This window comes from Bacidia gigantensis, assembly GCF_019456465.1.
Source record: "Bacidia gigantensis strain McMullin 20006 chromosome Unknown contig_134, whole genome shotgun sequence".
NCBI classification, from domain to species: Eukaryota; Fungi; Ascomycota; class Lecanoromycetes; order Lecanorales; family Ramalinaceae; genus Bacidia; species Bacidia gigantensis.
In genome coordinates, this window is record NW_025408593.1 from 1,210,140 (window position 1) to 1,230,372 (window position 20,233).

The 20,233-nt window shown below is 49.4% G+C and overlaps 7 protein-coding genes across 7 annotated transcripts; 4 read left to right on the forward strand and 3 right to left on the reverse strand.

The window, feature by feature from the left end:
- Window positions 1-2,220: 2,220 nt before the first annotated feature.
- Window positions 2,221-2,988, reverse strand: KY384_002137 (uncharacterized protein; the record flags this gene model as incomplete). Its single annotated transcript, XM_044810663.1, has 4 exons — window positions 2,221-2,352; window positions 2,436-2,619; window positions 2,728-2,779; window positions 2,856-2,988. The coding sequence occupies 4 exons, from the start codon at window positions 2,986-2,988 to the stop codon at window positions 2,221-2,223; spliced, it is 501 nt and encodes a 166-aa protein (XP_044672637.1).
- Window positions 2,989-3,468: 480 nt separating this feature from the next.
- Window positions 3,469-4,554, forward strand: KY384_002138 (uncharacterized protein; the record flags this gene model as incomplete). The annotated part of the gene is made up of 3 exons (XM_044810664.1): window positions 3,469-3,611; window positions 3,700-3,884; window positions 3,944-4,554. 3 exons carry the CDS (start codon window positions 3,469-3,471, stop codon window positions 4,552-4,554), a joined length of 939 nt encoding a protein of 312 aa, XP_044672638.1.
- Window positions 4,555-4,996: 442 nt separating this feature from the next.
- Window positions 4,997-6,216, reverse strand: KY384_002139 (uncharacterized protein; the record flags this gene model as incomplete). The annotated part of the gene is made up of 2 exons (XM_044810665.1): window positions 4,997-5,827; window positions 5,941-6,216. 2 exons carry the CDS (start codon window positions 6,214-6,216, stop codon window positions 4,997-4,999), a joined length of 1,107 nt encoding a protein of 368 aa, XP_044672639.1.
- A 739-nt stretch (window positions 6,217-6,955) lies between these two features.
- On the forward strand, window positions 6,956-10,714 carry KY384_002140 (uncharacterized protein; the record flags this gene model as incomplete). The annotated part of the gene is made up of 1 exon (XM_044810666.1): window positions 6,956-10,714. One exon carries the CDS (start codon window positions 6,956-6,958, stop codon window positions 10,712-10,714), a length of 3,759 nt encoding a protein of 1,252 aa, XP_044672640.1.
- A 300-nt stretch (window positions 10,715-11,014) lies between these two features.
- KY384_002141 (uncharacterized protein) lies at window positions 11,015-13,405 on the forward strand (the record flags this gene model as incomplete). Its single annotated transcript, XM_044810667.1, has 1 exon — window positions 11,015-13,405. The coding sequence occupies one exon, from the start codon at window positions 11,015-11,017 to the stop codon at window positions 13,403-13,405; it is 2,391 nt and encodes a 796-aa protein (XP_044672641.1).
- A 311-nt stretch (window positions 13,406-13,716) lies between these two features.
- PRP46 (pre-mRNA-splicing factor prp46) lies at window positions 13,717-15,114 on the reverse strand (the record flags this gene model as incomplete). The annotated part of the gene is made up of 1 exon (XM_044810668.1): window positions 13,717-15,114. The coding sequence occupies one exon, from the start codon at window positions 15,112-15,114 to the stop codon at window positions 13,717-13,719; it is 1,398 nt and encodes a 465-aa protein (XP_044672642.1).
- A 1,301-nt stretch (window positions 15,115-16,415) lies between these two features.
- Window positions 16,416-20,157, forward strand: KY384_002143 (uncharacterized protein; the record flags this gene model as incomplete). The annotated part of the gene is made up of 8 exons (XM_044810669.1): window positions 16,416-16,464; window positions 16,513-16,657; window positions 16,706-16,969; window positions 17,109-17,576; window positions 17,642-18,024; window positions 18,082-18,305; window positions 18,356-18,557; window positions 19,919-20,157. The coding sequence occupies 8 exons, from the start codon at window positions 16,416-16,418 to the stop codon at window positions 20,155-20,157; spliced, it is 1,974 nt and encodes a 657-aa protein (XP_044672643.1).
- Between the last annotated feature and the right edge of the window lie 76 nt (window positions 20,158-20,233).

Below are 20,233 nucleotides of genomic sequence, written 5' to 3' on the forward strand. Positions count from 1 at the left end.
CATTTGACTAGAGCAAAAATAAGTCCTTCAGCAGAGCTAGGACTGCAAGGAACATTCTAGCGCAGTATTACCAGACTTACACATGACTATTCTTGGCGACGGGAATGCTATGCGTCGAGCAAGAGAGGGCGCCCCCCTCATCGCAACGAATAGGCGAGGCTCTAGACGAAGCAATTTCTTTGTTACAAATGCCGAGCATGTCCTCAACAATCAGACCGAGTGGCAACATCCATTATCATGCCCTTATGCACCCTCGGAGGACGAGTTGATCCTGTGACAAACTGGAACGTGACTACTCACGAATTGAAAGTTTGCAGACTCATGCTGTCTGGAGAGGGTTGCTAGTCGCTAGCATTGGCCACCTGGGTGTTAGTCTCATGCTTGCCTGGGTCAACTAGACGCCGTGTGGACAAAACGAAAACGGCAGGCATGCAATAAGCCGTGATCTGGGGCCACTGTCATTGGTCAAAACAAGCAAAATAAAAGTCTCTAGACACTGCTCCCAGATTGGGAGGCTCAGAACCTAAAAGAAGCAGCTCAGGTAAGACAGATCAGGTCACTTAATGCAGAATTTGGGCGATGTAGCGCCTTGGTTTTGACGAGTGAAAGATGTTGGGTGCGAATTGATCTGGGGCATGCGCATCTTCCTTTTCCCAATGAAGCTAAATGTCAAGATTGGGTTGCTGTCAAATACGCATTGAATAAGCCGCACGCGATTCCTGCATTATTGGTTTATTGTGGTTTGTAAGCGGTCACGTTATGGTTCGCAGCTTAACACGCTTCAGAGTGCGAGCTTTCTCTCTGCAACCACACTACTGTCAAACCCCCCACTGACATATTACATGCGTTGGCATGTCAGTACAGTTTTCGCGACGACGTCAAAGACCCTGACAGGTTCCAGGGCCAAGACCTCGGAATTATATGGTTGTCGACGTGATTGGGGCTAGTAAACAGATTGATGCGTCGAGGGCAACCTGATCTCCCTCAAGGACAACCTCCTATTCGGTTTCAAGAGCTACTTTCAGAATGCTCACACTCGATGTCATCCAGGATTGTGGCTGTCGCTACGAGCTTGTGCATATAAAATGACCACGAGACCTCACCCCTTTGTGATGCTCTGTGCTAATGGTTCGAATATATAAAAAGCTTACCTGAAGACAATAATGCACACAGAAGTGACGACCAACATAACGATTCTTCCCGCAACACCCAACCAGCTGCTACTTGAAAATGCCGTGAAGCTGCCTCAGTGGTCAATCGTTCAAAGAATTAGCTGACAATATCTAGAGCTCAGCACGGAGGCTCGGGAGCCCACGAGAGCTCGCAAGGAGGAAATTCCCAAACCCCTCCGAATCAACATGGTAATCAGAGCATCACCGAGAAAGACCGAGTGTACATGGACTTTTGTCGCCATTGCCGCCCAAAAGACAGAGAATCCTTAAAGAAAAGTAGCTTCAGCGTTGAGAAAAAGGATGCATTATCTGCACACTTTAGCGACGTCTCACCGCACGCAAGCTAGGGCTAACAGCACCGGCCGAAGAAAGGCAAGTCTCCTTGAACATGTTCATCTTCATGTTGTCCAGCAACTAAGCTTTCGATCAGACTATCTTGTGAAGATTCGAAGTACGGCCGGGACAACGAGGGTTGCAAAGTGCGGTGTGACGTTCTGGACGGTCTGTGACTGCTGGATGCTTCAGCCGTGTTCATAGAAATTGGAGTATTATGCTGACAATGCTGCCAAATATTGGTAGCTGATTCACTCGCTAAATATATATCAAATATAAACAGATTCTTTTTTGGACTGTTCATGCATTGTAAGGGGCTAGCAAATTAGGCCTACCCCTGAAGCCAACGAGCCAACCCTAAAAGAGTTAGCGCAAGAAATTGAAAATATATCCCACAAGGATTTTTCCTTGATTCATTCGCACGATAATAATGCAACGACGCCCAACCACACCACCTACGACATTGAAATGCGCAGTAGCTTGTCTCATCATGACAAATCATAAAAATGTGCCGCAAACAAGGAAACCGATTCTGTTCTGTGATTATCTTGAAAGAATGAGTTGCAGTGTGGCACTTCCTGTGTACACTCTATGTAGTTCACGGCAGCCACAGGCCACGCCATAGCTCAAGCAGCCTATTTTGTAACGATTGACATGGAGACTCTCTCCATGCGGATGGGGCTTTCCTAGTGAAAGAGTAACAAATCATGGTGTTTTATTTGTTCTTCTTTTTTCCGCCGCCGCTGGCTTGTCCCTCTTTCTTTTGGTGAACAATCAGTCTCGTCCACGACTCTTCCTTGTCCCACTCGAATCCAGCCAAGACAGGTAGCTCGAGCTCGTCGTCTTTCTAAAATCGAATTTCATTAGCGAACGCCTTTTCTCACCATTTCTCACGCAGAGGAAAGGCGCAAATTCATAAACGTCACGCACCTTCTTCTTGAATTGCTTGTGTATAGCATCCAAAGCATCCTTGATCGTGACACCTTTCAGATTTCGAGCGGTGACCTCCAACCCCAGTGGGAAGTGTAGGTCAATCTTCTTGACCGGTGGAGTCGTGAGGTACTTTTTCAATGCTTCTTTCTCGTCTACTGTTGATGGCGATGTGTTCAGTCTCCTAAATCATGCCGTCAGCTATGTCCTGATCCGGACTTGTCCCTGGCAGGTAGCCTCGATGTCGTTGACACTTCATACACCATCACCAATCAAGCTTCATACGACATACCAATTGAGTTGCTGTGTCTCTTTCGCAATCTCCAGTTCTTTCCCTTCCTTCTCTACAGTGAACATCAGTCAGTCACGTTGCACAGCCGATCAAACAGATATGTGGGCCTGTGCATGTCTTTCACATACCTAGGTCAGCAATGTTATACACCCCAGCGGCGCTAGAGCTCGCTCTCCGATGCCCTTTGACTTCTGGTGGGGATGATGAGAGGCCCGATATGGCCGAATCGACCTTGTTCAGATCTGATGGTTCTGCGGACATGATGGAGGTTTGGTACAGAGACAACTCTTGGTAAGGCAGAGGGAACTAGGCTGGTCTAGCACTACGAGGGGTCTGTGGTTGAGGATAGAAGAGAAGATCAGGTACAAGTCAATTGCAGCGGAAGGGGGTGGAATGCTGCTAAGCCTCGTCACCCATGCGGGGTTGATCACGATCCCGTCTCGTGACCTGCTGCAACGCTAAAACCCCACATTCTTAGGAGGAATGCGGGGCAGATAGTGTATACGCATGACATCTAGTGGATATTTTATGAGCTGCTTAATCAACTTCTATGGATGACCGTGTCACCTTCAAGTCTCCAATTGACTGCCCCTTTTACTAATGAACTGTCAAAACCTAATTCTAAAAGCCGGGTAGCGCTAGAGATAGCTGACGCCCACCGAACAGAATATGCCCAATGCTCCCTCCCAAATCCACAGACATTGACATTTCAGTCTTGCATAAGTTCGTTCTTGTCTGAAGATGACAAATTCGAAGAAGCGCCAGAAGCGTGAAGAGTATCGCTCCTCCCACGGAGTCGGAGATGGGCCAGCTGAGCTTCCAAAGAAGAGGTTCTACCGGCAACGTGCCCACGCAAATCCATTCTCCGATCACGCCTTGACATAGTATGTACTCCACAAACTCTTTGTGAATCATCTTAGAAGCCATATATCCACCACGAGGCTAACAAGCTGACCCAGATGGGTTCTCTAGTCCGAGTAGTCCTGCCCTTATGGATTGGTCCAGCCACTACCCATCCTTTGCGAACAACGAGGCTGCCGAAGAGGAGGGCGTCCCAAAGCCACTGAAGAAAGAAGTGACAGTCGCAGACATAGGTTGTGGGTTTGGAGGCCTGCTGGTAGCATTGTCGCCTCTCCTACCCGATAGATTAATCCTTGGTATGCACATGCCCACGTCCCAACCGACAACCTTTCCTGACATATATCCTTGGACCCAGGCCTCGAAATTCGCACCCAAGTAACAAGCTACGTCCATGATCGTATCTATGCTCTCCGGCAACAGCATCTCCCTCAGATCGAAAGTAAAACCTCCGATGTACACTTCCCTTCCACCGCTCCACCCCCACCAACAGCACTCTATCAAAACATCTCCGTCCTCCGCGCCAACACGATGAAGTTCCTCCCCAACTTCTTCCCCCGCGCCAGCCTCGAGCATATCTTCCTCTGCTTCCCCGACCCACACTTCAAAGCTCGAAAGCACAAAGCTCGTATCGTCAGTGAGACGTTGTGCGCGGAATACGCTTATGTGTTGAAGCCTGGGGGAATGGTGTGGACGATTACTGATGTGGAGGAGTTGGCTGGCTGGATGCGGACGAGGTTCGAGGAGTTTGGAAAAAGAGGTGGGGTCGAGGAAGGGCTGTTTGAGCAAGTGAGGCCGTTGCCGGAGGAGGGGAAAGAAGAGGATTGGGGGGATAAGGAGGTGGGGACGATCTTGAGATGTATGAGGGAGGAGACGGAGGAGGGGAAGAAGGTGAGTAGGAATGATGGGAAGAAGTTCGTGAGCGTGTGGAGACGTAGAGAAGATCCGCCATGGCCGGGAGAGGGATGATATGATGTTCGGATATGTCGTGAAAATGATAATAGATCGAGATACCTAACGCATATCTCCTAAAATTGTAAATTGGAACACCGCCTTTAAACACATAGCTGTAAGAAGTTTGAAGGCGTCCCAGTCAGGTGATACCCGCCAAACATAACGAGAATGATGTGGCCATCGCTGGAACCTCCGTAAAACCCCTCGCTCGTATCCCTTCTCTTGAATTGCCCTAGAACGCCGCCTTAAATTCTCACAATGATCTCTTTGCGCATAAGATTGCATGAGCTGTATTGCTCTTCTATTTTTGATTGATCCAATTAGTCCCAACGCTTTCTATTGATTCTCGTAATGCCTGCTCGTACACTGATATCGTATCATTTGGGTTGGCGGATCATGACCGCGGAGTATCTAGGCGTTTGGTTAGAAGTAGTTACATAGGTTGCTTTAAACGAGCTTACCCAAAGATACTCAGCAAAGCGAGCATGATGCCCATGGCAGCCTCGACTGTGATAATTCTTCCTCCTGTGAAGGCGCCAATAATGACGATAACACAGGTCTTTAGATGGCCAACTACGGTGCTCTCTACAGGCCCCGCCCCAATGATGATGTAGAACTGCGATATGTTGATCAAAGAGGCCATGACACCGCTGAACAAGATCATGTACCAAATGTTGATAGGCGCTTTGTCAAGCGCGGGGAATTTGTCCGTCCACGGGACGACGTATAGAAGGACGACTGCTCCAATCGGAGCCTGGTTGTAGAGTAACTGAAAGCCGTTGACGTCGTATTTCCTCTGGTATGAGCCTACCCATACAGTGTAGATGCCGCTGATAAAGACACTACCCAACGCAACAACAATGCCTAGGACCCCATTATCCTTGATGGGCGCACCCGCGGGTGGGGGTGGTTTAACGTCGAAGTAGCTGATGAGAGCAACACCAAAACACATAGGCACCAGAGCGTAAGCTGCCATTCGGGGGATATTCTTTCCGTAGAAAAAGAAGTTGATGACGGCAACGGTCGGTGTAAGAAGCACTCGTGTAATCTGATAGAATGTGACAGTCGAGATCTGCAGAGACAGGTTCATGCCAACTATGTTTGCAGCCATTGATACAGCCAGAGGCATCATACTGGCTACTGGTATCCATTTGGGAGTAAACATCTGGAATTGAGGCCGTGAGGCAAAGTATAGGGTTGAGGCGGTGACGAAGAAGTGAAATGAAGCAAAGGCCGCCTGACATTGGCCGAAGGAGGGATCGGAAAAGATTGCTTTGTTGCAGAAGACCTGAGGAAACAGAACTCAGCATATTGATCTTATCCCAGCAGCAGAATCGCAATGTTTGAGGTGGGGTAGGAAAGGGATCATGGCTGGCGGGGAGTACTCGTAGGACGACTTACGATAAACACTGTTGCTAGAGTATTGATGGCCATCCACATGATCATTTTGGTCCTCGCGAGAGGATCGGGTGTGACATGGTCTTTCGTGACGACGGCCGGTATTCGAGTGGTTGTCCCATCTGCGCTCCCTTTTTCTATGTCTTTAGGCTTCCGGTCCTCAAGCTCCGTTTCCGACATATTGAGTAATGTTCTTTCCGAAGAGGCTCTTGAGTCGCTGCGTACGTCGCCTGGTTGGTATCCTAGCGATTGGGCCCTGTCTCGATACTTCTCATCCATTGCGAGTCATGGGGGCGCTGTGAAGGAGGAAAGAATTTGGAGATTAGGGAAACTCCTTTAGGGTAAGACGTGGCTGAATAAGGCTCAGGAAGCCAATCGATAGTGTCGTGTTCAGATGTGGGATTGCGGCCAAGCTCAAGACCTCAGGGTCAATTGTACAGGCGTCATATAGATGCTTGATGTATAGATGACCGGAGTGCCAAAGAAGTGACAAGTAATAAGAGCACTGCCTGGAGCAGTGGATCACTTCGGGTCTCAAGTTGTCTAACCAAAACCCCCTTGAAACCAACAACCCAAAAGATGCTAGGGCCGGGAAGAATGGGCTCTAGTTTCAATAGCTTGTGCCATTTTGGGCTCCCCACCAAATGCTACTATCCTATAAGCTTTAAAGACAGCTAAGGTATACGCCGATGCTGCAAGTATGCAATACGGTAGCTACCTATCTTTCATTACAGAAATATTCTAATCTGTTTGGATACTATCATGGCAGCTTTGGAGGCTATAAGTCAGGCCTACGACCCAGTAGCCCCTTATCCGTCCGCCTCCTCCCCACGCCAAGCTAGTATGCCAAGTCTTGAGATTGGGAAAAGTTGTTGCGGCTCCGTCATGTATTGCACTTCGGGACAAATTGAAAGCCCAAGGTCATCAGCCAAGTCCGATCCATCTACCAGCTGTAACAATGATATCTCGCGTCTTATGATAGTCAGCATGCGTCAACAAAAGCAGTACAGGCACCGACATGGCCCTAGGGCGCCGTAATGCGTCCATTGCGTTTTTCATCCTTTTTGTTGCCTGGCTTTCTCTGATTACCTGGGCGCCCATCTTTCGATACCTCGTCTATGCCTTTCTAACTGGGGCCGTGGCTGCCTCCGTGGTTGTGATAGCGTTTATATCCTTGAGCTTCAATCCTAAGAGTAATGACCACGTCCGCCCAACATTCAGCTCGTCGAACACGATCCTCGTCACACCGCAAGCATGGACGGAGGAGACCGCATATTTGTCAGAAGCCGCTCTCTATAAACAAGACACCATCTATCCTCCGTCTTTCGTCACCTCCCAGGCTATAGATAGCTTACTCGACTGGGTCCTGCGGGATTTCGTGACATCTTGGTATAACCATATTTCAAAGAGCCCCGCATTTGTTAACGAGATTGATCGTTCTGCCCGAGCAGCCATTATTGAGATCCAAAGACGAGTATTTGATAGAGATGTCGTCGAGATTGCAGTCTCTCGTGTGGTGCCTCTGGTCACGAAACACTTGCGAGATTTCTACGAAGCAGAAAAAGCAGTGAGAGGAATCAACCTCAGCCGCAATGTCACAGAGTCCGAAGAGCTTGACCTGGCAATCGCCGGAAAGTATAGGGACGGCCATCTGCATGTTGCAGCTTCCCTAAAGCATTCAGACCTGAAGACCGTACAGCAGGAACACCTGAGACGAATTGTGGCACGAGTCCTGCCTGAAGTCCTGCCCGAAAATATGATCAAAAGCCGAGCGGTATCGGTCTTGATAAAAGAAATCATGTCCTGCGCAGTCCTCGCGCCCCTAATGCAGATGCTCTCGGATCCTGACACATGGAACCAAATCATGGAAGCGTACGGTCGCACCATGATGCAAGATCGTAGAAGCGTGCGCAAACTTCGAGCTGCACTTGATGAACATGCTTCACCACCACCGAAGCCACTGAAACCCCAATCATTGCCTAGACTTTTGCCGGGTGACGATGAGCGGAAGTTTGAGAGGTTTGTGAGATCGATAAGGCAATGCAACAATCTATCAGAAGCGCGCCGGCTCAGGAGTGAAGTGGCCAGCAAATTGAAACGAGAGGCTTTGATGGATTGCCAAGATCAAATATATCTTCGAAGACTAGAAACGGGGAAGCAATTGTTAGATCAACGAGTAGGGAAGCTGAGCGCTGTTGGAAACTCCTCGGAAGCCCGAGTGCATCACGCTGGCGCAAAAGATGAAAAGATCACTGCCGCCGCCTTGACTGGTTCATTGCGAGAAGTACTCTACAGCGCAGCTGGTCTATCTTACTTCATGGAGTTCATGGATCGTCGTAAATGTATGGTTCTTGTGCAATTCTGGATCGTCGTGGATGGTATACGAAATCCATTAGAGGACGAATCACAGACAGAAGATCCCTTTGCCCCTTCGCAAAAACAATGGATTGGGTCTGATCGCATGGATCTTGCCCAGATTAACGAGGCCTACCTGTCAAGATCAGAACTTCGGATACCTGACGAGACGAAACGAGCAGTGACTGCTTTCCTTCAAGCAAACTCAAAAGCTACTGGGTCGCAATTTGTGCAGGCGAGGAGCGCTGTTCTCAAAGCTCAGTCCAAAATATATGCTGAGATGGATGAAGCCCACTTCTCTGAGTTCAAACAATCTGATTTGTTCTACAAGTATCTCACGGCGGACGATAGCGCTTCAAAGGGACCGATAAAACCTCCGACGCGTGCAATCAAGGAGCCATCTGTGCCTTCGATCCCCGAATCGCCAAGTCGACCGCCTGTCAACCGACTGACATCCAAGCTCAGCGGCGTCTCGTCGAAGCTAAGGAGAAATGCTGCCTCCAGTAGTGACCTCAGTAACGCCGCTAAAGTCTCGGATGCGGCTTTTGGAACTCGTCGATCTTTAGACGTGAATACGTCTGGGCCTCTGTTTGATGATGACGTTGACGATGAGCGCCTTGCTCGCTCTACTCACAGTCTCGACAGCGAATCAATCAATGGAGATCAGGGCACTGAGAATCAGGACCAGATGGTGAACGCTATGGAGGCCGCCCTTACAGACATCCTCACGGATGACAACAACGGCGAGGATTCTAGGGAGCCGCTATTTGAGCGATCAGAGTCGGGGTTCTTAGGTGACAAGTTTTTTAATGCTCCTCGAAACCCGGCAGAACCCCGGAGCGTTGAGAACTCTGTGCTGAGCGAGAAAGACAGGGAGCGGCCAAACCTGGCATCTCTGGGCCTAGTGAATACGTCATCTCGTATTGGTGTATTTACTGATAACGACCTATTTGGTGATGAGGAGAAGTTTCTGGAAGATGAGCAAACGGATCCTGAACTATCTGCTGAAGAGAAGTCGGTTGACGACGGAGTAGAAGAAGCCAAGCCTGGGGACCTAGGACTTGCAGAGGCTATCACGGCGCTGACGGCAGATATAGACCGACTTGCTGCGCAAGAGTCCGTTCTCGAGACATTGAGCCGCAAAGCAGAACTTACCAACAATGTTGCTGAGTTGCGCATTTTAGGCAAGTCAAGGTCTAGTCTGCAGCGCGAGATCCGCCGCAAGGAAATGCAAAGGCAGCAGTATATTGTACAAGAAAGTGACAACAGTCTCTTTGGTCGCGCAAATGTCAAAATCAAGTCGATTGTAGTTGGTCGAGAGGATGATGGCCAGGAGTTCGCTCTATATTTGATTGAAGTGCAGCGACAGGCCGGCGAGAACATGCCGGCCGCATCATGGGCAGTACCGAAGCGTTACAGCGAATTCCACGATCTTCACAGGCGGCTTCGGCAGAAATATCCAGCCGTTCGTAACATTGAATTCCCCCGGAGACGTTTGGTAATGAAGCTCCAGCAAGAGTTTCTTCGCAAGAGGAAGGCTGCTCTTGAAATGTATCTACGGCAGCTACTCCGACTTCCGGCTGTTTGCCGCAGTCGTGATCTACGGGCGTTTTTGTCTCAATCTGCCATTGTCAGCCAGAAGGACTCTACTCAAGATGGTGAAAGGCAGGACATTGTATCGCGTCTTTACAATTCCGTCGCCGACGGTATGGATGAATTCATGGGAAATGTGCCAGTGCTGGACCAGCTTTCTCTCGCCGGGCAGAACCTGATCTCTGCTGCTACTTCTCAATTCAACACTATAACAACCTCTAATGTCCCCAACCCGAGTACCAATGCAGCAACATCCTTGCCTATCGCTCCTGAAGACCCGATACAAACCACTGAAGCTCGTGCCGAACTTCTCGCCTTTGAGTCCGATGTCTCCAATCCTGCCCGGTCCGATCAGCTCGAGCCATTTGTGAAACCGATCTCTGATCTATTTCTCGAGGCTTTCGACTTGCAGAGGGGGAATAACTGGCTTCGGGGACGAGCAGTGGTTGTTGTTCTGCACCAGCTTCTTGGAGGGACAGTAGAGCGGAAAGTCAGAGAAATCGCACGCACGCTTTTTGCTGAAACAGCTGTGCTCAAGTATATTGATATGCTCAAGGCTACAATATGGCCTGACGGTCATTTTCGCAAAGAAAAGCCCGTCAGATCACCCGCCGAGAAGGGAAGAACGAAGACAGAGATGAGGGCCATTTTGACAACACTGCTCCCAGAGCTAGCTGGAAACGTCGTAGGCAAACAAAACGCGCAAGCTGCAAGCAGACGTTTGACGGCAACAATCAACAATGAACGATTGAATACGCATTTGGCATTCGTGATATTAGATGTGCTCGTAGAGGAGTTTTTCCCCCGGCCTGGCGTTCTGCGGAGATGATAACGAAATACGGATACCCCACGCGTTCAATTGAGCGGCTCAGGTTAGACTGGGTGTATATATATTGTATCAATAGAAAGCAAGATTGTCAATTGCCTTACTACTTAAATACTGCCAGACCGCCAAATTCCCCCTCAGCCTAGGGAATGGGGCACCTGGCGCCAAGAATTAAAGTGCTTGCATTAGCGCGACGCGTTCAAACGCGTCTTCCAGAAGTCTGGCGGCTGTTGACCAGCCTCGGGGGCACATCACACAACATCCGTTCTGGAGGCTGCATTTCTGCTTGCATACTCAACCAATATGCCTCGAACAGCATCAAATACCACCCAGTCCACTTACTCAAAAGCTGCGCGGGCCCGACAATACTTGAAAGGCGGCGGCATCGCCCGCGACGATTCAGACGACGAATTGGGCCTCGAAGACCATCCTTGGGAATGGATCTACTCACATTCGCCTGCTGCGACCCCACAAAAACAACGCCACCGTAATGAGAAACCAAGCAAGCCGGCTTTACAGATCATTGGCGCTCGAATGGGCAAATTCGAGTGCCATGTTGGTGATTGTGTGCTCCTGAAAGCCGAGGGCAATAACGAAGCATGGGTGGGTCTGATATGCGATTTCATTGAAGACGATGAAGATGAGAGTGAGGCAGGAGACGAAAGTGATAGTGGATACGAGTCTGGGAAAGGGCGTGGCATGGCAGCTGAATTTATGTGGTTCAGCACCGCGAAAGAGATCAGAAATGAGAAAAAAAGGAGAAGTGATGCGTTAGCAAATGAAGTGTACATCGCGCCGAGCTGGGACAGAAATCCATTGGCAAGCATCAATGGGAAAGCGGTGGTCTTGTCGCAGGAGAGATTTCTAGAGAGGCATCCGAATGGGAAGGTCCCGAGGGGCTCGAAGGATCTTGGAAAGATCTTTGTGTGTAGGAGAGGGTGCAATACAAGGACTGCGACTTATACTGAGGAATTCAACTGGGAGAATGTGTATAAAGGAGCAGGTGACATGCTTGCCTTGATCGAGCTAGTCAGAAATCAGACGAAAGCAACGAGGAAGAAGAGGAAGCGAGGAGAGGACTATGAGGAGGATGCAGCAGAAGAGGTTCGTACATCTCCATACCTCTTCTTTGGCCAATGCTCATTATCACAGTACACCTACAAGCCCGACACCACCGAGCCTCGCACACCTAGTAAAAAGCGTAAACAGACGCACCTTCTCACCCCCTCTTCGACCCCCAGACGGCGCCCCAAAACACCCAACTCCTCGGCCCACAAGCGTATCACCCTCAAAAAACCCCTCACCATCACCCCTCTCACGACCCGCTTCCTCTCCCCCACCCACACGAACAGCACGCCTCACCAACTCGCCCGCAGCAGCCTTCATGTCTCCTCGGTACCCGCTACCCTCCCCTGTCGAGAGACAGAATTCGCAACCGTCTACTCACACCTCGAGACCGCCATCACCGCCGGCAGCGGCTCCTGCATCTACATTTCCGGCACACCGGGGACTGGCAAGACCGCCACCGTCCGCGAGGTGATTGCTAGCTTACACGGTGCCGTGCAAGCGGACGAGCTAGATGATTTCATCTTCGTGGAGATCAATGGCATGAAAGTCACTGAGCCCACTCAGGCGTACAGTCTCCTCTGGGAAGCCCTCCGCGACGAGCGCGTGAGTCCTACCCATGCGTTGGGGTTGCTAGAGCAGGAGTTCTCGAGGCCGAGTCCGAGGCGGGTGCCTTGTGTGGTGCTGATGGATGAATTGGATCAGCTTGTTACGAGGACGCAGAGCGTGATGTACAATTTTTTTAATTGGCCTGGGTTGAGGCATTCGAGGCTGATTGTGCTGGCGGTAGCAAATACGATGGATTTGCCTGAGAGGATGTTAAGTAATAAGATTAGTTCGCGGTTGGGGTTGACGCGGATCCTGTTCCCGGGGTATAGTCATGAGCAGTTGATGGAGATTGTGAGGAGTAGGTTGGCAGAAGTGGGCGGGGATGGTGGTGGCCAGGTGGTTGATGAAGATGCGGTTCAGTTTGCGGCAAGGAAGGTGGCCGCGGTCAGTGGAGATGCAAGGAGGTGCTTGGATATATGTAGGAGGGCGGTGGAAATCGCGGAGGTGGAAGGTTTGGAGGACGGTGTTGCAGTGGGCACGCCGAGCAAAAGTGCGAAAAGGAAGGAGAGAGTTGAGACGAATAGGAAGAGCAAGGGGACGGTCACGATCCAGACCGTCAAAGCTGCTATTAATGAGGCGACTTCGAGCCCGCTGCAGCAGTATTTGAAGAGCTTGCCTTTGGCGGCGAAGACTTTCTTGGCCGCTTTACTAGCACGCGCACGAAAAACGGGCGTCAATGAATGCGTTCTGGTCGACGTGGTCGAGGAAGCGAGACGGCTTGCTCTAATGGCTGTTGAGAATCCAAAAATTCAGGAGGTGCTGATGAAGGACAAAATGTCCAGTCAGCCTAAGTCGGATCAAGACAACTTTCGGCGAAAGGCAGAGACGCCCAAGACATCATATCGAGTCAAAGGATTGAGTCAAGCTGCTGCTGAGTTGGCAGAAGCCGGTGTGATTGGGCTAGAAGGCGGACGTGTTCGAGGTGAAAGAATTGGAAAGGTGAGACTAGCAATTGGAGATGAAGAGATCAGTACGGCTCTTCGAGGCGATGTCGAAGTAAGAGGACTTGGATTTGGTTAGGGTATATTTCCATTATCCAATGCATCGCTCTGATCTTAAGGCCACCAAAGATTTATACTCCCGTCTCTTCCTCTTATGGGGCTAGAGTTGATCAGTCTGTTGCTTGGGCATCCCATCCACGACTCCTGGCCACTAATCTGCAATCCTGTCTGGAGTCAAACCCACATCTGCAGACATGTTTCGCATCGTAGCGAGTGCTGTCAGTATGTGAATCTAATCCTACCTCCACGGTACAGGCCACCATGGTACAGTCGTTATTGAGCCTCTTCATCGAGTCCTATTAAGATTGAATGTTAGTGAAGAAGCATATCCTAATACTTCTGCCGCGACAATGTGGGTTTCCAGTCCAGCGGATGACTCTCTGGCGTCGCCTCACTGTTCTGTCTCCACACTTTGATTGTCTTGTCCGCTTCGCCTGTGATCAGTCTTAGCCCAGTCTTGTCGAAAGTGCTCGAGAAGATGCCCGCTTCAGCATCCAAGCTCCCAGGCTGCGCAGTAGTCTCCACGCTCTGATACTTATGCCCACTCTTCCAGTCCCAGAAAGATATCGACCCATTGTCTCCTCCCGAGAACATGACGTTGTCTTCGTTGACAGCGAGGGTATTGATCACGGCATTGTGTCCTTCGAAATTCTGCATAAATGCGCCTTCCGGACATTTCCATTGTTTGATACTGCCGGTACTGCTACTAGCGAACGTGAACTCTGTAGGATGCACCGCCAGTGCACGTACGCCCTTTTTATGGTGAGTGAGTACGCCCATGGTCTTGCCCGCCGCCAGATCCCAGAGGCGGACTGTGGAGTCCAAGGAAGAAGTGATGACTTGTGGGTCTGCCTCCTGGCATTTCAAATCTGATACTGTTTGGGTGTGTCCGCTAAGAACATGGATATTGCTTCGAGTGCGCATATCCCAGACCCGCGCAACACCATCTCGACCTCCAGTAACTAGTACATCTAAGGTGGGGTGAAGCGATAAGGTGTACACACCGCTCAGATGGCCATGATAATGTCGAATGACCTTATTGGTCTCCAGATCCCAACATTTGACTTGTTTGTCTTCACCGCATGAAAACAAATATGGATGCCGAGGCGAGACAGCCAGACCACGGACTGTAGATATGTGACCGGTCAAAGTAACCTTCAAGGAGCCCGAAGCCAAGTCCCATATTTTGATGGTACGGTCTCCGGCGCCGCTGGCAAACCACCTATTATTTGGCTCAACAGTAAGAGCTCGAACCCATCCCAAGTGACCAGATATTACCCGCATCAGCTCCCAAGGTGCATGCCACTCCGGCCTCACTTGCTGGATGTTTTGACGGCGTACCAAGCTAGAGGACGATTGAGCTCCCGGCATCGAGCCTGTGTTACCATTTCGCAAGGCCAGCGCAGTTGACGTGCCAGCCGCGTTCTCTGACTTGGCGGCAATACCCTCAATCATCTTTGCTGTCGAGGATTGGTCGCCATCTTCCGCTTTCCTCCTCTTGCCTCTGGCAGCGGCAGTGGCAGCCTTCTGCTTTGCTTCTAAGGCTGGTGGTAAAGTTTGGACTGCTTTGTACTCAGCGTTCATACGGAACGACAAGCCAGCTTTTTCAGCTGCTTGCACAGGATCATCAAGTGTCGGTTCGTAAGGAACTGGGGAGATATATTCAGACCCGAATAGATCTCGCGTTCGTTTCATTGACGTTCGAATGAGCGATTCAGTCGAGGACATGGTATCAGCTATTCTGGCGGCGCAAGATGCCGGTGGCAGGTTTAATCTAACACAGTTAGGAGACAGGCTTCTGTGAGTATCAGTAAAGTGCAGAGCCTACCTGAATAAACTTGTTTAAAAGGAAAGATGACTATTGAAAATCGAGATATTGATCGGAGAAGAATGCTCCAACCTGGGGCGTTAGTACTGCTGCCAGTTTTGGAGGGCACACCCGGTGCCAAAGCCCTGGGATCCAGCGCGGGAGCCAGGGGCGGACCGCGGAAGGTATGTGCCTTATTACGGAACCTTAGGAACCTCTACGATTTCAAATGATTAACAAAAAGAAATTCTGACATTAACGATTATATTGTTTACAATGCTTACAAGCCTTGGCATCTTATCATCATAAATGTATAAGAATTCCTACGGCTAATAGAATCCTTAGTTCTACGTGACTACGCTTGAACTCGGCTGCTCCTCAGCCTTGCCCTAGTCAGGCGCTAGGACCTCTAATGCCTATTCGGGTGAAAATTCTGAGGGCCAAACCTCTACAACATCCCGGCTGCTATTGGGGAGAGCCGTGGCAGGAGTAAGGTAAGGCTTTGCCTTCGGAATTATGCGCTGGCCCCAATTCTCTGACTTGGGTTTAAAAACCTTTCATTCAATGTCAAGACATGCACTGATCTCAACAACAGTCTATCTTCGCCTGAAATAGCAAGATCGTCGTGCGTCAGATCATGTTTCATCCCAGTGTTTCAGGCCTATATCCTGACGATTTGTTGTATCCATTCCAATGTGGCCAGCCAGAAGGAGCCACCACCCCAAAACATCGCCATGAAACGAAAGTCGATAATGCTTCGTACCCTCATAGGTTCCATGGCTCAAATTGATGGCGGTAGACGAGTCGCAAGCTACATCCGCTAGTGTTCTGTGTGCGCTTGATGCTGGGGCCAAAGACCACCTTCCAATCGTCCATACACCGTAGGTCCGATTGCTAAATCTTGCCGCCGGTGTAACTCTCTTAGTTCACTTCTCAGTGCTAGTGATGGTGCAAGGCCTTCTGATCAACAGGTTATCATGCAATAACAATGGTGGGAAGAGAGCACATTCGTTGGTGTGGGGGCCAGCCTTTCCTGTGATATTTATACTTACACATCATCGATTGATCTGAAACTCGACGTCCTAATACCACTCTGCATCCCAGGTGTCGTTGTTATAAAAACTCCTTCTTTTCCCTCTCTCTGCTGTTCACAACAATTCTCTTCATCATTTCGTAGTCAAAAGAACGAACAGATCTCGAAAAGATGAAGCATCTTCGTCCAATGGCGCAGCAGGAACACCATCAGTCGGGGATATCCGTCCTTACTCTAGGTTTGGTTAATCAATTTTCAATTTGCTACTTGTACTAACGTTAACTAGATGGTGGCGGAGTGCGCGGCCTCTCGACCCTTCATATATTGAAAGCGTTAATGAATAGCGTCAATAGCCTTCGCGCAGAACAAGGTCTCAGCAGGGTCAAACCCTACCAAATCTTTCATATTATCGCCGGTACTGGTACCGGAGGGTATGTGTGAGCTTGCTACTTGCGCCTCAGGTACTTATGTATACTTAGGCTTATTGCTATCATGCTTGGTCGTCTGCGCATGGACGCTGAAGAATGTATTCTGGCGTATGAGCAGCTTTCTAAAGAAGTCTTCAACGATTCCGAAAGCTTAATAGGCAGAGCTACTACATTGATATCCGGAACAGTCAAACCGAGGTTCAACAGCGCAAAGTTAGAGAGCCAGATTTTACGTATCGTGGGACAGCGATTGGACGGCGAAGACCCAAAGACAGCTCTCCTATACGACCAATCTCTCGGTAGTACTTGCAAAGTGTAAGTAAACTGCAATCCAGTGGAGCGAATCTCATTAATCACTTTTCATAAGTTTCGTTTGCGCGACTTCCAAGACTCATATGAACAAAACTACGCTATTGAGGTCCTATCACTCAAAAGAACTTGACGGCATAGCCAGCCCCACTATCGTCGAAGCTGCGCTTGCAACGTCCGCAGCGACAACCTTTTTCGATGAAGTGGAAATCGATGGCCAGGTCTTTGTTGACGGTGCTCTGGGCGCCAATAATCCTGCTAATGAAGCCTTCAGAGAGATTCGAAAAATCTACGGTGAAACGCCTGCCGATGCTGAGTCTCGTTTGAAATGTTTCGTTTCCATCGGCACCGGGAATATTCCAGGTGAATTCAGCGACAACGTTTGGGAATTGATTCGCGAGAGAATGCTCAGCTTGGTAACAGAAACAGAGCGGACCGCAGAAGACTTCGAGAAAGACCACTCCGAACTATTCAAATCTGGGCGCGCATTCCGTTTCAACGTACATCACGGTCTCGAGAAGGCATCGCTGGACGATCATAACCAGATGAGTATCATCGGAGCAAAAATCAGGATCTGGATAAATCAGACAAAGCAGACGAACGAGATACAAGGGTGCGCCAAAGAGTTGGCGAATGCTAGTATGTTTGAAATTGAAAATACTTGCTGGAATGGTCCAGCGCTTTAGAGCTCGCTAAATTTGGAATAGGTCTTTGGAATTACTCACTGGTCTGGATGAAGGATTTCTTACATAAGATGAATGATTTCCTGGATAAGATGCAGATTCTACTACATATCCAAAGTACCGACAGATGGCTTGCATGGATCGTGGTGTTTCCCTTGGTGGTCGGATTGCTTATGATCTTTCTTCAACTTACTGGAGCTTTGTCGAACGCAAAGCTGCTACAGACCTTCAGAATGCAGCCACAGCTCGACGGTAATCTACCAATTTTTGCAGTCATAGGAGCGACTGGAGTCGGCAAGAGTTCTTTCATCAAGACAGCGGGCGGCCTCAACTTTATGTCTGGTGAACAGCCTGTCATCGGCGAAACTTTGGTCTCAGGTGAGTGTTGACTCCACTCAAAGCATTCGATTACGCTTATACTTACACTGAGGCTAGAAACTGTGAACTCGCAAATTTATAGGTTCGCTTCCAAGTCCCAAGACGGATACCTGATCGATACGCCGGGGATCGATGAGAGTAACAGAACGCGAACGGACGTGGAAATCATGCAAACAATACACAATCAGCTTGATAGGCTCAAGAAGCGCGACAAGCTTTTAATGGGCCTCATTTTCATGTATGACATCAGTCAGCCACGTGCGTATGGGACTGTGCTTAAGGTAAGTATCATCTGCTTAGGTGTGTATAGCACACATGCTGACTTGATAAGGCTATGGACACGACTGCCGATATGATCGAGCACTTGCTGGGCTCGAATGGTATTGCAAAGCTCACACTGGTCACGACCAAATGGACCGAGAATCCTTCCAGAGAGGTCAGAGACCGCGAAGAGCGCCGCGAGCTTCACTTGCGAGATAATATTTGGAATTGGCAATTGAGATGCAATTCAGCAATACAAAGATATGACAACAGTAAGGCCGCCGCGCTCCACATTTTAAGTGACCTAGAATCCCGATCAAGACCGGTACTGCTTGGACCAAAGCGATGCCGACCATTCTCGGAAACGCTACTAGAATACCCCCAAGAGAAACCCAAAGGACTACCTGGACCAAAGCGACGCCGACCATTCTCGGAAACCCCAAAACCCAAAGGGCTACTTGAACGTGCTTTCCGATTGCTCGCGTGGTCCTGACTGGGGGGCGCTTCTGCTGACAGCCTAGATGGACTGTCCTAAGCCAAGCCGGGGTCAGACGTAACAAGGAGTATTTCAGAGTCAAAGGTTTTCTTTACGTGGGGTTTGTATTTTGTTACTTTTATTGGGATAGACCATTGCTTTCCTAGGCGTACGATCTATAGCGATCATGTTGAATTCATAGCACTCATATACTGTTCGAGAAAAACACTGTTACGATCAGACTATTCCACATAGAATAAACCTTTAGTGACCATCGCGGGCGAACTCGTCGCCCTCCTAGGAAGGTATAAATGACACTTTAGTGTGTGGGTACGTGAAGCCTTCTAAAATATACCATACGAGCAATGCCTTTGATATTGTCTGTGAAGGGTTCTTTTCTAGGAGACTTCTTCGACCGTCTTGTCCTCCCACCATCAACTGACGGTGTTACTGTATTAGGCTTAGCGCAGTAGGGCTTCAATAGCGGCTATGATGGGACCTAATAATCTTCCTTCATACCCTCAAGAGCTGGTCTCAAGTTTTCTTCCATCTTGTGGTAGGTATGGCCGAACAGGAGAACAAATATGCTATACACGAGGCCGCGCGAGAAGGACGAAGTAAGACCTGTGTCAGCTGCTCGTTCCCAATGTTCTGACTGAGAAACGCCTTAGCTGCTGCTGTAGAAGCCTTGCTCAACGTTTGCATATCCTTTTCAGTCTTTCTTGATGAAAGTTGACGATTGAGAGGCAAACCCCAAGCTTGTTCAACGTCGTGATGAAGATGACCGATTACCCATTCACTGGGCTTGCTCGTACAATCACCGCCCTATAGTTGAGATACTGATCTCCCAAAGGGGCTTTGATCCTGATGTTCAGGTGCGTTTGTGATGTGTGGTCAATTTCCTAAATCTGGTTGAGATGCTTCTAGGATGCCTCCGGCTGGACGCCGTTGATGATAGCTTCTTCCCTGAAGGAAGAAGACGGACTAGTCAAATTGCTCCTTGGAAAAGGGGCTGATGCTACCATACTCAACAATAGCGGTCAAGTAATCCCCCCCATCTCCTCCTTTGTGTCCCTTTCATCTGCCTCAAGCCGCTTTTCAAAACAACTTGTGCGTCTCGCACCAATGAAACAAGCGTTAAGTATCTGCTTCTAACAGAAGTCTTTTCAATCAAGACAGCACTCCACCTCACCAGCTCCAAATCAAACCTCTCGATCGCCCGGCTGCTACTGTCGCATGGTGCCTCTGCTCGTGTGAAAGACAAAAGGGGGCAATTGCCTCTTCATAGAGCCGCTGCGATTGGTAGTGTGCCCCTCATCGAATTGATGGTTGCAAATCGGAGTCCTGTAAATGCGACTGACGTCGCTGGATTGAGCCCGCTACATCATGGTGAGTAGCGCTTCGTATGGTCTGAAATTGTTAATTACGAGATCAGACGTGCTTCATGGGATGTCAGTAGCTGACAAGGTGTTT